At 42.7% G+C, this 13,802-nt stretch overlaps 2 protein-coding genes across 12 annotated transcripts in view; one reads left to right on the top strand and one right to left on the bottom strand.

The window, feature by feature from the left end:
* Positions 1–5,889, top strand: part of CFAP99 (cilia and flagella associated protein 99) — a 207,489-nt gene extending 201,600 nt beyond the window's left edge. For all 11 annotated transcript variants that reach the window (XM_061629779.1, XM_061629775.1, XM_061629776.1 and 8 more), the window contains one exon: positions 5,499–5,889. In XM_061629779.1, the coding sequence (XP_061485763.1) occupies positions 5,499–5,657 (159 nt within the window). In that variant the 3' untranslated portion in view covers positions 5,658–5,889. The remainder of the gene's footprint in view (positions 1–5,498) is intronic.
* The window catches only part of ZFAND4 (zinc finger AN1-type containing 4), a 125,546-nt gene that overhangs the window by 26,631 nt on the left and 85,113 nt on the right, over positions 1–13,802 (bottom strand). The window lies entirely within an intron of this gene.

The following is a 13,802-nucleotide window of genomic DNA, read 5'->3' as shown; positions in this document are numbered from 1 at the left end:
AAAGTCCCCCACGACCTTTTGATTAGCAAACTGGTCAAATGCGGACTACATGGAAATACTGTCAGATGGATTCACAACTGGTTGGAAAACTGTACTCGAAAGAGTGGTCATTGGTGGCTCTGCTTCGGACTGGAAGGAGGTTTCGAGTGGAGTGCCACAGGGTTCTGTCCTGGGGCCAATACTCTTCAACATTTTTATCAATGACTTAGATGATGGGGTGGAGGGAAGCCTTATGAAGTTTGCGGATGATACGAAACTGGGAGGGATAGCTAACACAATGGAAGACAGGAATAAAATCCAAAGGGACCTGGATAGACTAGAAAATTGGGCTGAAATTAATAAAATGAAATACAATAAAGACAAATGCAGGATTCTGCATTTAGGCCACAAAAACAAAATGCACGGGTACAGGATGGGAAATACCTGGCTTAGCAGTAGTGCGTGTGAGAAGGACCTTGGAATTGTAGTGGATCACAAGTTGAACATGACCCAGCAGTGTGATGCTGGGGCAAAAAAGGCAAACACGGTTTTGGGCTGCATAAACAGAGCTATAGTTTCCAGGTCGAGGGAAGTAATAGTCCCACCATATTCTGCATTAGTCAGGCCTCATCTGGAATACTGCGTTCAGTTCTGGGTGCCTCATTTTAAGAAAGATATAGACAAGTTAGAGCGGGTTCAGAAGAGGGTGACGAGGATGATAGCCGGTATGGAGAACAAGTCTTATGAGGAAAGGTTGAAGGAACTTGGCATGTTCAGTCTGGTGAAGGGAAGGCTGAGGGGTGACATGATTGCACTCTTTAAGTACCTGAAGGGCTGTCACATAGAGAAGGGTACAGATTTGTTCTCTGCTGCCCCAGAGGGTAGGACTAGGTCTAATGGTTTTAAGTTGCAGGAGCATAGATTCAGATTGGACATTAGAAGGAACTTCTTGACAGTAAGGGCAGTTCGGCAATGGAACCGACTGCCTAGGGAGGTGGTGGGATCCTCTTCGCTGGATGTCTTCAAGCAGAGGCTGGACAGCTATCTGCGGGAGATGCTCTAGCTGTGGATTTCCTGCTGTGAGCAGGGGGTTGGACTCGATGGCCTACAAGGCCCCTTCCAACTCTATGATTCTGTCTGTTTCTATGATTTCTGCCAGCAATTTCAAATTCTCTGCATCCAGGAAACATGGGTAATTTCACCTTCTTTCCCCTCGCTGCCTGGTTATATTACTTTTACTCTACCAGCAGCGAATCCTGGGCAGAGAGGTAGGCCCCGAGCTGGCCTGGCGACGCTAATTAAGGTGGACTACAACCCCGCTATTCTCCAGCTGGAGTTGGTCCCCTCCAGGAATATACTAATCTTGCAAATTACTTGGCCCTCTGGCTGTAAAATCTTTTTAATTAATGTTTACTGCCCCCCTGCTAACTCTAAATATGCATGTTTGTCATTTTGGTCGGATATAGATAGGGTCTTTGATCTTTTATATCAAGCTAATTCTGACCCTTTAATTATAATGGTTGGGGATATGAATGCTAGGATCGGCCCAAACAACGCCATAATTGGTGATAAACGTGGACTGACCCTAGAAGATCTGGCAGCCCTTCCGGACAGAGACTCACGAGATGCGGGGATGAATACTGCAGGTCACTTGCTCTTTGCGATCATCTTCAAATACCATTTAGTTATATGTAACGGCACACCTAATAATCCATCCTCGGACTATTACACATATATTGGTCCGAATGGAAAAAGCGTTATAGATTATATGATACTCTCTCGCCCTTGCAATGCCTTTTGTGAATCATTCACAGTCTTGGCTAGAACTGAGAGTGATCATATGCCCATCCGTGCCTGCTTCACGCTTCCACTGGACTATAATTCGATTCCTGCGGTGGCAATGGAGACACTGTCACTGCAGGGCGTTAGAGGGATTAGTTGGAATGGCACTATTCAAACGGCCACTAATTTATTGTTATCCTCCCCCAGACTACAGGTGTTGAGAGGTCAACTCCTGGCTGTGGACAATCCTTTGGATCACTATTGTTTAATAACATCAGAGATAAAACCATTGATGAGTAAATGTTATGTCCCTAGGCCAAAAAAATCTGGCTGGTATGATAATCGCTGTGCCAGAATAAAACGATCTCTCACAAGAGCAATAAGGAAGCTCAGGAGAGTTGACTCCCTAGCAAACTTTAACTCCTACATCTCTGCTAGAAGAGAATATAAAAATCTTCTATGAAGAAAAAAAGAATGGTATATCCGACGGCAATGGCTGGACCTTGGTCTGGCATCTCAAGAAAAGAACGCAGACAGATTTTGGGGTCTAGTGTCTAAAGGGACTAGGGGGAATTACTTCCCCCTTGATAATCAAATTACCTCCTCTCAATGGTGCTCCTATTTTAATGCCCTCTATGACCGCCACCTTTGCTTGCCACAGGTTTATCCCTCTCTTGTTGGTGAATCTTTCACCCTCTCCCATTGTCCAGAGTGGGAACCCGTTACTCTCAAGAAATTTCCACTCTGATTTTGTCCTTACCCATAAAGAAAGCTCCAAGTGAGGACATGCTCCCTGCAGAGTTATTTAGAGCAAATCCCCACTGGTGGGCACCAATTCTCGCCAAAATGTTCACCTTCATAACCCATCATGGTGAAGTTCCTCCTGGGTGGGGAGTCAGCATAATTGTACCAATCCACACTGCCCCCCACTTGTTCCGATGCCTCCCTCGCTCGTCCCATTGCCTCCTCCGCTCATTCCATTGTCTCCTCCACTCATCCCGTTGCTTCCCCCACTAGTCCCGTTGCCTCCCCCGCTCATCCCGTTGTCTCCTCCACTCGTCCCACTGCCCCCCACTCATCCCGTTGCCTCCTCTGCACCCATCAGCAGAGTATGGATCTCAGTTACAGGGGGCTTCATCATATCAGTTAACCTAGGTCCTTCTTAGCCCATCTGCAAATGGAACAGGGTGGCCTCGGTTTAATGCAGAGCTTTGAGTCTTGTGAAAACAGATTGGCAGTGGTGCTTGAGGGATATAGGGAAGAAGAAAATCTTGCCACCTACTATAAAATGCCAGTGAACAAATCCTGAATAAATACTTCATTTCTAAGAAGGGCTTTAAAAAAAAAACTGTTTCACCTCAGTGAGCATCTGGAACCCCTAACAGAGTTCTGGCTGATTCTCACATGAATTCATTCCAGTAATAACAACATAGCATAATGGTAGTTTCCCATCAGTTGTTGTTATGTGCCTTCAAGTCGATTTTGACTTATGGCGACCCTATGTATCAGCAACCTTCAATAGCATCTGTTATAAACCACCCTGTTCAGATGTTGTAAATTCAGGTCTGTGGCTTCCTTTATGGAATCAATCCATCTCTTGTTTGGCCTTCCTCTTTTTCTACTCCCTTCTGTTTTCCCCAGCATTATTGTCTTTTCTAGTGAATCGTGTCTTCTCATGATGTGTCCAAAGTATGATAACCTCAGTTTCATCATTTTAGCTTCTAGTGATAGTTCTGGTTTAATTTGTTCTAACAGCCAATTATTTGTCTTTTTCGCAGTCCATAGTAAGCGCAAAGCTCTCCTCCAACACCACATTTCAAATGGGTTGATTTTTCTATCTGCTTTTTTCGTTGTCCAGCTTTCACATCCATACATAGAGATTGGGAATACCATGATCTGAATGATCCTGTTCAGTGATAAATCTTTGCATTTGAGGACCTTTTCTAGTTCTCTCATAGCTGCCCTCCCCACTCCTAGCCTTCTTCTGATTTCTTGACTATTGTCTCCATTTTGGTTAATGATTGTACCAATGTATTGATAACCCTTGACAAGTTCAATGTCCTCATTGTCAACTTTAAAGTTACATAAATCTTCTGTTGTCATTATTTTAGTCTTCTTGACATTAAGCTTTTTTGCTTTCCTCTTTAACCTTTATTATCATTATGGTCTGTGGGTGGGTAGGAGGTGACAAGGGAGGAGGTGGAGAGTGAGACAGGGTGGAGTGGAGAAAACAATTGTTTAAAAAAATGGAGTGGAGGGAAGAAGGAGCTGGAGGTCAAGAACATGGATAAAGGAGGAGAAGGAGGCAGCAGCAGAATGGAGACAAACAACTGTGGAGGTGAAAGATGACGTGTGTGCTTGCACTTGGCACACAAAGTGGCCTCCACCACCCTCTGTACGTGTATTCTACTACCTCTGTGTGTGTGTGGTTATTTTTAATGTTGTTTTAGGCTACTTAGATGTGCAGCAGCCAAGGCCAGCACCTTGTAGGTGTTTTTTTTAAAAAAAATAACTGAAATATAACTGTAGTGATTACTTATGAGAAAAAGTAAAGTAATCAGTTACTTTCAGAGCAATTGTAATTGTAACGGTAATTACTACTTTTTTGGGCCATGTAACTGTAACTGCAGTTTATTACTTTTTAAAAGTAATCTTCCAAGCTCTGCTTTGTACCAAGCAGGCCAAGACTGCTGATCAAACTTACAGCTTGCAGGAAAAAAATTGTCATGGTTGAAATTCTGCCATTCATTTAGCCTCCATTATCCTCCTACAGGCAACTTCATAAAGAAACAAGTCATACACGTGGAGGAAATTGTGCAGTTCCTTTTTTGTTCCAGCTGCATTTCAGAGAAAGCTACTTTGATTATCTTAGCTTTCAATCTCCTACCTAGCGACCTAATTGTTTGTATTAAAAATGCAAACGATTAAGCAGTTTTAAATAAATAAATGAACAAACAAACAAATAAATAGTAAATAATTGCATTTGACATTAGTCCATGCTTATAAATCACGTGGTGTATAAATACTAGTATGGGTATATATGCAGTAGGACAGTTCATTTTACAATCTACACAGAGGAATAACACACTATTACCTAAATGCAAGTCAACTTCTGTGTACAATTTGGTGAAATGTGAAGCTGCCCTCCAGATTAGGGTATATGTATATATTTATGGTGTCTAATTTTTAGACTTCGTGAATTCAGGCAAAACCTGATAACTGGGTGTTTTCAAGAAAAAATATTGTTGGTTTAAGTTCCATAGCCATCATGACAGTATTATTTCCACTCATGACAATATCTCATGTTTCATCTGAAAAAAATTGAGAGGCAGGATTAGCGTAGGAGGAAAAAAATCTTTCCTGATCCTAGTGGGCCCCTTGGACAACAGAGATGCTTGATGAAATTATAAATATGTCTTCAAAATTAATTAAACTGTTTTGAAACCAATGGCTATTCTGGAACATTTATTCCACAGTTGAGTAGTAGCCAATGTGGTGGTGTAGAGCTGTGGATGGTGCTCCATTGGTGTGGCCTCACTGCCACCCAGCACCGTTTAGTGATGTGATGCCTGTATTAGGAGAGGGGCTCTGCAACTATGCCCCACCAGACTGGCCACTATTACTATAATGTTACATCTCTAATAAGATATACCTGACCTGCTTTTGTGGTAGATGAAGCAGTAAAAATGCATTATGGAACATCTTTGTACTAGGATATTCTATTGTTGCTTTCACAGAAATCTCAGCAAGAGGATCACTGGAAGAAGTTAGAAAAAAGTCGACAGCAACATTTTAAGATGCTTCAACATAGTTTTATGTCAAGAGAAATGGATCAAAAAGTGATTACAAATGAGGCTGTGAGAACTGGAACCAATGCTTGTATATTGCGATCTTAAATCAGACAAAACTATTTCTAAATACATTTCTGTTTGTGAGACATTTACTCCATTTGTGAATTCATCTCTAGAAATTCTACTAGGTATTTTATACTATTATAAACAACAGCTGATTTTGGTTTGCAGTAGTTCAGAACCATTAACTTGTCAGAACCATTAACATTATGAACTTGCTGTGTAATAGCAACATTACTGGTGGTTGAAATAAATGAATATAAATTTTGAAGAAAAACCTACATGTTGATATGTGGTTAATATTTTTTTCAAATAGATTTTCCAGAAGCATTTCCCCTGCGATTGCAGTTTTGCTTTATCTATAAATACTTGAGCAGAACATTCCTATGAGGGGTGAGGGAGACACTGATGCTGAGAAGCTATTGTGTGAAGGAGGTGATAGAAAGTCCATTCCTGAAGAAGCCTTCCCTTCATCCAGAAGATCTTAATAACTTTGGACCAGTGGCAAATGTCTGGGCAGGTTTTTTGGTTGCCAACCAGATCCAGGTACTCTTGGAGGAGACAGCTTTTCTATATCCATGTCAGTCAGGATTCAGGCCTGGTTTTGGTACAAAAACTGCCTTGGTCAGCCTGTGTGAGTTGGGAAAGTCATGGCGAGGGTGATTTGGTTGATGCTCCTTGATCTCTCAGTGATTTTCAATACCATCAACAATGATATTCTTCTGGGGCAACAGTCCTGAGATGGGTATTGACTCCTACTTGGATAGCCAACTCCAGAAGGTCGTTGTTGGGGAGCATTGCTCAACTCTATGGGTTCTCCAATATGTAGTCCCACAGGGGTTAGTTCTGCCCTCTACATGAAACCTACATGTGGTTTGGGTGCATTGTCATCAGTATGCTGATGACAGTTAGCTCTATTTCTCCTTTTCATCTTCTGCAGGTGTGGATGTGGATGTGCTGAATCAGGACTTGGTTGTGATAATGACTGGATGAGGGCCAATAACCTAAAACTTAAGCCAGACAAGACAGATGCTGTTGGTGGGTGGTTCCTCTGAGTGGTGTGCAGCTGGTTGTAGACAGGCCACACTCCCTCTGAAGGAGCAGGATCAAAGGGTAGACACACACTCACTGTTCTGCCAGTTCCAGGGCATCTCTTCAGAAAACGGACACATGGCGCTAGTCAACCCTTTCCCCTTTTTACTGTAAACCCTGGTGGGAGCAGCTTGAGTGCGTTTTTAAAAAAAATAATTCGGCTTCAAAGAGATTTCACAACTGATCGGCAGATGGGACCATTGGTCTCACCTGAAAGGTGGTTTTTCCAGGTGTCATGCCATCAGATGCACTGGAGCACCACCTAGTGTCCAAAGGCAGGAATGCACAGGAGTCAAGACTTGAGGTGCTGCTTCCAGTTCTCACTCCATTTCATTCCAGACAAGGCTGAAGGAAGATATCTTGACAGCAGTCTCATGAAGAACCAACAAAACAACAAGAAAAATGCAACTGCACATACCAAGGAGCAGCAACAGGCAGAAAAACATAAAATACAGTTTTGACTTACTTGAGAACATTATAAATTCAATCAGTTAGAAAGAGCCTTAACACTAATTACATATATGAAAACTATAAAAACTTACAGGCAGCTCTCCTACATATATGAAAGCTATAAGAACTTACATGCAGCCCTCAAACAGAGAGGGTCCTGGTGGCAAGATACCTAGGAAAACCACCTCTCAGGTGAGACCAATGGTCTGTTTTCCACAGGTAGCATGCCATCAGGCGGTATGTACCAAAGCAGCCCCAAAACGGAAGGACCACTCCAGCTACCTAAACACTTGTTACAGAATGCACCTCCCAAAGGAAGTGTCAATAGGGGCATAATGGTCTATTTTGTTGTAAAATAGTAAAGTTTGGCAACTAGCATTAATAGACAAATTGATGCGGAACATGTATGATATCAATAAAAAAGTAAAAAAAACCAAACTATCATGTTTTCCAAAAACAACTAGAAAACCCACAACAGATTGGCAATATACAGTAGCATGTAGCACGATACCATCAGCCAGCTGATTGAAATGACACCAACCCTAGCTACCTCATAGGGTTGTTGTGACAATAAAATGGGGAGAGGGGAAAACCAGGTTTGTATGCCACATTGAGCTCCTTGGAGGAAAGGTGGGACATTCATTCAATCAATCAATCAAATCTACATACCTAAATGAATGTCTACAAACCTTCCCAACCCCCTTTACCATTTGCATTGTAACCTTCTAGGAGCAGGGCCTTTAGAAGAACCTCCTTGAGAACCTCCCCCCCATTTAGCTTTTTGAAGATGGTTCATGATTTAGAATTATATAGACAAGATTGCTTCCTAGTTCTATTCCAACTTCCTGCTTAGCGCTAGATCTGTAATGCCAGGTGCTACTGCGGCATCCCTGACAGATGTACATAAAATACCTCTAGTGAAGGAGAGCCCAGTACCTCCCACTGCTGAACTTAGCCAAAATCTGCTTCCTTGTAATTCCTACCCATTGGTTCTAGTCTTGGAAACAAACAGAACCACGTGTTCTGTCCCTACATGACAGCCCTTCAGGTAGTTACCATGCCTCTTGTCTAGGCTAAACATACCCAGCTCTTTCAATTGGTTGCTCTCTAGTTTTTCTAGGTCCTCCTTTAAATGTGACACCCAGAACTGTCATCTGTCTGTTATAGTATTACTTCTCATATTCTGGATGCTATGCTTCTGATAACGCAGCCCTAAAATTACATTAGCTTTTTAGACAGCTGCATTGCATTGCTTGCTCATGTTCAACTTATGATCAGCTAAGACACCTAGATTCTTCTGCTGCCACAGGTCTCCCCCATCCTATAGTTTGGGCTTTGATTCTTGGTACCCAAATGCATGACTTATATCTCTGTTGAATTTTATCTTGCTTTTGGCTCAGCACTGCAACCTGTCAATATCACTTAGACTCTTTTATGGTGTTAACTACCTCTCCCAGCTTTGTGACATCTGCATATTTGATAAGATCCCCTCTACCCCTTCAGCCAAATCATTTATAAAGATATTAAACAGCATAGGGCCAAAGAAAGAGCATACTGGCACCACATTTAAGACCCCCCTCCCGGTTGACACAGAGCACTCATTGATATGTTGGTTTAACAAGCTTACATTTTACTAGCCTAACCATGGGAGAATTTGTCAAATGCTTTGATGAAATCAAGACATACTATATCTACATTCCCATAATTTACCTTATCATGATCTATCAAACAAATGGTTTGACATGACTTATTCTTGATAAACCCATGCTGTCTCCTAGCAATCAACACATTATTTTCCAGATGCTCACAGACTGATTGCTTAACAATCTGTTCTCCTATCAGTCTCTGGTTCTTCTATCAGTTTCTCCCCCCCTCCTGGCCACACCTTTTGAGGATAAAGACATTTGCTTGTCTTCAGTCTTCCAGCACCTCACCTGTTCTTCAAGCCAGCAGCTCTGAAATACCATCTGCAACCTCCTTCAACCTCCTGGGATCTAATCCATCTGGCCCTGGAACTCATTCAAAGCAGCCATTTCTTCACGTGTCTTGGGCTGGTAGTCCCTCATATCATTTGTTCTATTTTTCCCAGATTGACCACAATTCCCCTTGTGGAAGACTGAGGTGAATAGGAACTGAGTAGTTCCACTTTCTCTCTGGAACCCCATCTTTCCCAATTTCAGAGAAACCTTTTCCACAAACTTCTTGCTTGAAGAAGTCCTTTATTGTTTCTTTATTAAATTATTTATATCCCACCCTTCTTCCTAAAGGAGCAGCAAATAACAAGCAATAAAGCATCTTAAAAACAATTCCGACACAGATGCAGAGCAGGATTATGCAGAGCAGGATGAAGGTTTCTACTGAAAAGGTTTGTTGGAAGAGGAAGATCTTCAGTAGATGCCAAAAAGATCACAGAGACAGCACCTTGTGAGGGAATTCCAAAGGGTAGTGCCACAACACTAAAGGCCCAGTTCCTATATTGTACAGAACAGACCTCCTGATAAGATTGTATCTGCAGGAGGCCCTTACTGGCAGAATGCAGTGGTAACAACCCAGTTAAGGGGTGAGACAATCTTTGAAGTATCTTTGTCCCAAGCTGTATAGGGTTTTATACACCAAAACTAGCATCTTGAAATTAGCCCAGTAGCTAATTGGCAGCCAGTGCAATTCGTTCAGCAGCAGATATTGGTGATATCCTGTCCCACTGAAAAATTGAGCTAACACATTTTGCACCTACTGCATCTTCTGGACCAACCGTCAAAGGCAGCCCCACACAGAGCACATTGCAGTAATCCACCTTGTAGTTTCCCAGCAGATGGACAGTGGCCAAGCTATCCTGATCCACAAAGAGCTGTAGCTGTCTTTGTTGAATCTGGTAAAAATCACTCCTAGCCATTGAGGTCATCTGGACCTGTAGTGACAACAATAGATCCAGGAGCACTCCCAGACTATGAACCTGTTCTTTCAGGGGGAGAACAATACCATCCAAAGCAGGCAATTGGTCAATTATCCAGACTCTGGAACCACCTACTCACAGTGCCTCTATCTTGCCAGGATTCAGAGTTAGTTATTTTGGCCCACATCTAGCCCACCACTGAGTCCAGGTACTAGTTCAGAGTTTGCACAGCCTCTTCTGATCTGGATGTTACAGAAAAATAGAGCTGGGTATCATGATGACACAACTCCCCCAATCTCCTAATGACTAATCCCAATGGCTTCTTGTGTTCAGATGTTAAACAGCATTGGGGATAAGATGGTACCCTGTTGCACTCCACAGCAGAACTGCCAGGGGAGCAAAAGGAAATCATCTAATACTTTTCTCTGGAACAAAACCTGGAGATACAATTGGAACCACTGTACAATAGTGTCTCAGGGCTCATTCACACGGCAGTTTAATGTGAGATCGAGCCTCCTTGCAGCCCTGTTTAATTTGCAGCGATCACATGACATTTATTGGAAAGGGAAGGCATGTCGCTGCATTTCCCTTTAAATGCAAATCAGACCAACCCCGAGAAAGCTGGTTCACACAGGTGCTAAAATCTGTATTGAATATAAAGCTTTTCCCATCATGATAGAATTGCAATGTTCACACACATTGTTTTCCACCTTTCAACCCGCTGTTTCCCATTCACATAGTTGGCATTTCTATCCAAAGGTTTAGTATCACTGTTTCATTGCGGACCTGCCCCCAAATCTGCATGTTTACTCCCTCCAGAGTATTGCTATGGAGAAGGGGAGGGATTTTATTTCATTGTTTCTTGTCAATTGCACGCTGAAGTGAGGAGAGTGGGGGGGCAACCCCCCTTTTTAAAGTACTTATGAAATGTAATTTTTAGTGGGTGTGTGTGTGCACGCGTCTTCTACAGCCTCAAGTGACCACCTGGTCATTTACTCAGAAGTATGCCTCACCAGGACATACCCTCCACTCGGGGCTCATCACTGATAACCATAGAGAGGTTCCTCCCAACAGATAGACCGTTGAAGTTGTTAGCTGTTATGCACTCTGGGCTCCCTCGAAGCCAGGAGAGGGAGGGTGTGTGTGGTGCAATTGACACAAAAACCTTTTTTCACGTGGGATTTACTCTCCTGCATATGTGCACAGGCTGCAGCCTCAAATGACTACCCAGTCCCTCCTTCCCTCCCATAACTCACTTGTTTCCCCCAACTGCCCTCTTTACCCCCAGCCATTTCTACTTGCACAAGGAAGAGGAATGTTGCTGCACACATGCACTCACACATACACACCAGCTGTATTTTCAAAAATGTTCTTTTTCTCCATGGGTTTTTTCTTCTTATATCTCAGGCTGCAATCCAAAACATGTCTACTCAGAAGTAAGCCCCAAACCCCTCCAGTCATTACAGTCTCTCTCCCCCCACCTTCCTACATCCCTCATCCAAGAGGCATTTCTGTTTCATTAACTGGAGCAGTTTGTTTCTTTAAATTGCATGCCTCTCCCTGCAGCCAGGAGAGCATGGGGGTGAAATTGACACGAAATGGGGGAGTGAGTGGGGAATCATCTATCAGGATGACCAAGACTGATTCAGACCCATAACCAGGCCAGTTGAAATGGAGCACCATAATCTGTTTCATCCAAGAGTACTCACAATTACTGCAACCACAACTGTTCCCTAAAAAATAGGGCAGTAGTGCCACAAACCAATGGGTCCAGGGTGGCTTTTTCAGGAGTGGTTGGCTCACTGCCTCTTTCAGGGTAGCTGGGACCACTCCCTCCAGCAAGGATGCATCGACCACACCCTGAATCCACTCTGTCATATCCCCTTGGCAAATTTTAATAAGCCAAGAGGGGCAAAGACTGTGGGCACATGTTGCTGGTTGCATCATCACAAGGACCTTGCCCACATCATCAGGCTGCATCAGCTGAAACTGTTCCCAAAAGATTGCACTGGAGACCTCACTGGAGACTGCAGTGAACATGGATGTGGCATCAAGATTGCTACGAAGGCAACCAACTTGTTGATCTTAGCAACCCTCACAAGCCTCAGCTTATCTGGGCTTTAGTCATTCTTACTGGTGCAGGCTACTCTGTTGGACTCATAATTGTTTATGCATCCCACCTATTTCCTGTACAGGTCCTTTTAATATCTCAGCTTCTCAGAGCTCTTTGTGCCGCTCTTTGGCTTCTTTCACTATTTCCCACTTTTCATTGGACTAGTTTGCAATTGTGCCTTCAGTTGTCCACTCCTCAGAAGCTTCCATTGGACTTGGACTTTTTTTTACCTCAGAATTTCTAAACTGGACATCCTATCTGACTTTCATCAGAGCCCTTGAGATCAGTTTTCCAAAAGTCCAGGACACGTACAGTTTTTGCATCCCTTGCTATTGTGAATTCCAAGACGTTCTTTGCCCTGAAAGTTCCTGTCACTAACACTGCAATTCCTTCTTCAACCACTGTTACTATTGAATCAATCAGGATGAAGTTAATGGTAGCAAATCAGCTTCTTCCCTCCTCCACCTTGAAACTTGTCAGTGAGGCAAGTCAGGAATTGACTGGATGTTAATCCTTTGCAGAGTTAGACATCCAGCAATGTTAGAATAATTGAAATCTACTATGGTTTACCTCTGTGAATGTTGTGCAATCTGTAATGTATTTCAGGAATGTACCATCCATTGCTTCTGGCTTGCTGGTCAGTGGTATACTGCCATCATACCCCTTTTGTTTCTCTCACTTTCCATATTGAGATGCTTTCAAACAGGGTTTCTAGTCTCAGGTTCCTGGGTATCCATGCTAGTGGATACATTATTTGCATGTAACACAACACTCCCTTTTTGCTCTTTCTTTTGAACAAGGCATACTATAATCAGTTAATATATTCCAAACATGAGTCTCCTCCCACCAAGTGTCAGTCATATGTATCAGATTGTACTTACCTTCCCATATCATTTTTATATTCATCCTGTTAATTTTATAAGTAAAGGAGTACGGAAATAAACAAGGTTTCCCGGATACACAGATCACCATGACAAGCATGATCCTATTATAATCTATTGCTGTTGTACCTTGATGTCAGAGGCTGTAAGCCTGTGTTGTGGGTAGTGTTAGACTCTGACCACAGAGGCCTGCGTTCAAATCCCCACTTAGCAGTGATACTCACTGGGTGAGTTTAGACCAGTCCCTAAATCTTAGCCTACGTTTCTTCACAGGGTTGAGAGAATAAAACTCCTTGGTGGAAGGAGTGGTCAGATTGCTGAACTAGTACCTGGAAGACTAGGGTTCAAATCCCCACTCCGCCATGAAGCTTGCTGGGTGACCTTGGGGCAGTCACAGCCTCTCAGCCTAACCTACCTCACAGGGTTGTTGTGAGGATAAAAATGGAGAGGGAGGAGAACCATATGCTCCTTGAGCTCCTTGGAGGAAAGGTGGGGTATAAATGTAATAAATAAATAAAATAATAAATAAGAGTGAGATAATAGTAACAAGTAACAATAAATAATAGTAACAATAAATAAGAGTGAGATAACTGTAAACTGTCCAGAGAGCTTTGGCTATGGGGCGGTATACAAATGCAATAAATAAATAAATAATCCCAGTAATAAAAAATGGATGACAGCAGTAGGTGCAGTGGCTTCATCTTGCTGCTCAGGAATGAGTCAAGATGCACATAATTAATTCCATAGAATCCCTTGCTTAT

The sequence above is a fragment of the Rhineura floridana genome, chromosome 5 (assembly GCF_030035675.1).
Source record: "Rhineura floridana isolate rRhiFlo1 chromosome 5, rRhiFlo1.hap2, whole genome shotgun sequence".
NCBI lineage: Eukaryota > Metazoa > Chordata > Lepidosauria > Squamata > Rhineuridae > Rhineura > Rhineura floridana.
This window is presented reverse-complemented; position numbering and strand designations above follow the sequence as displayed.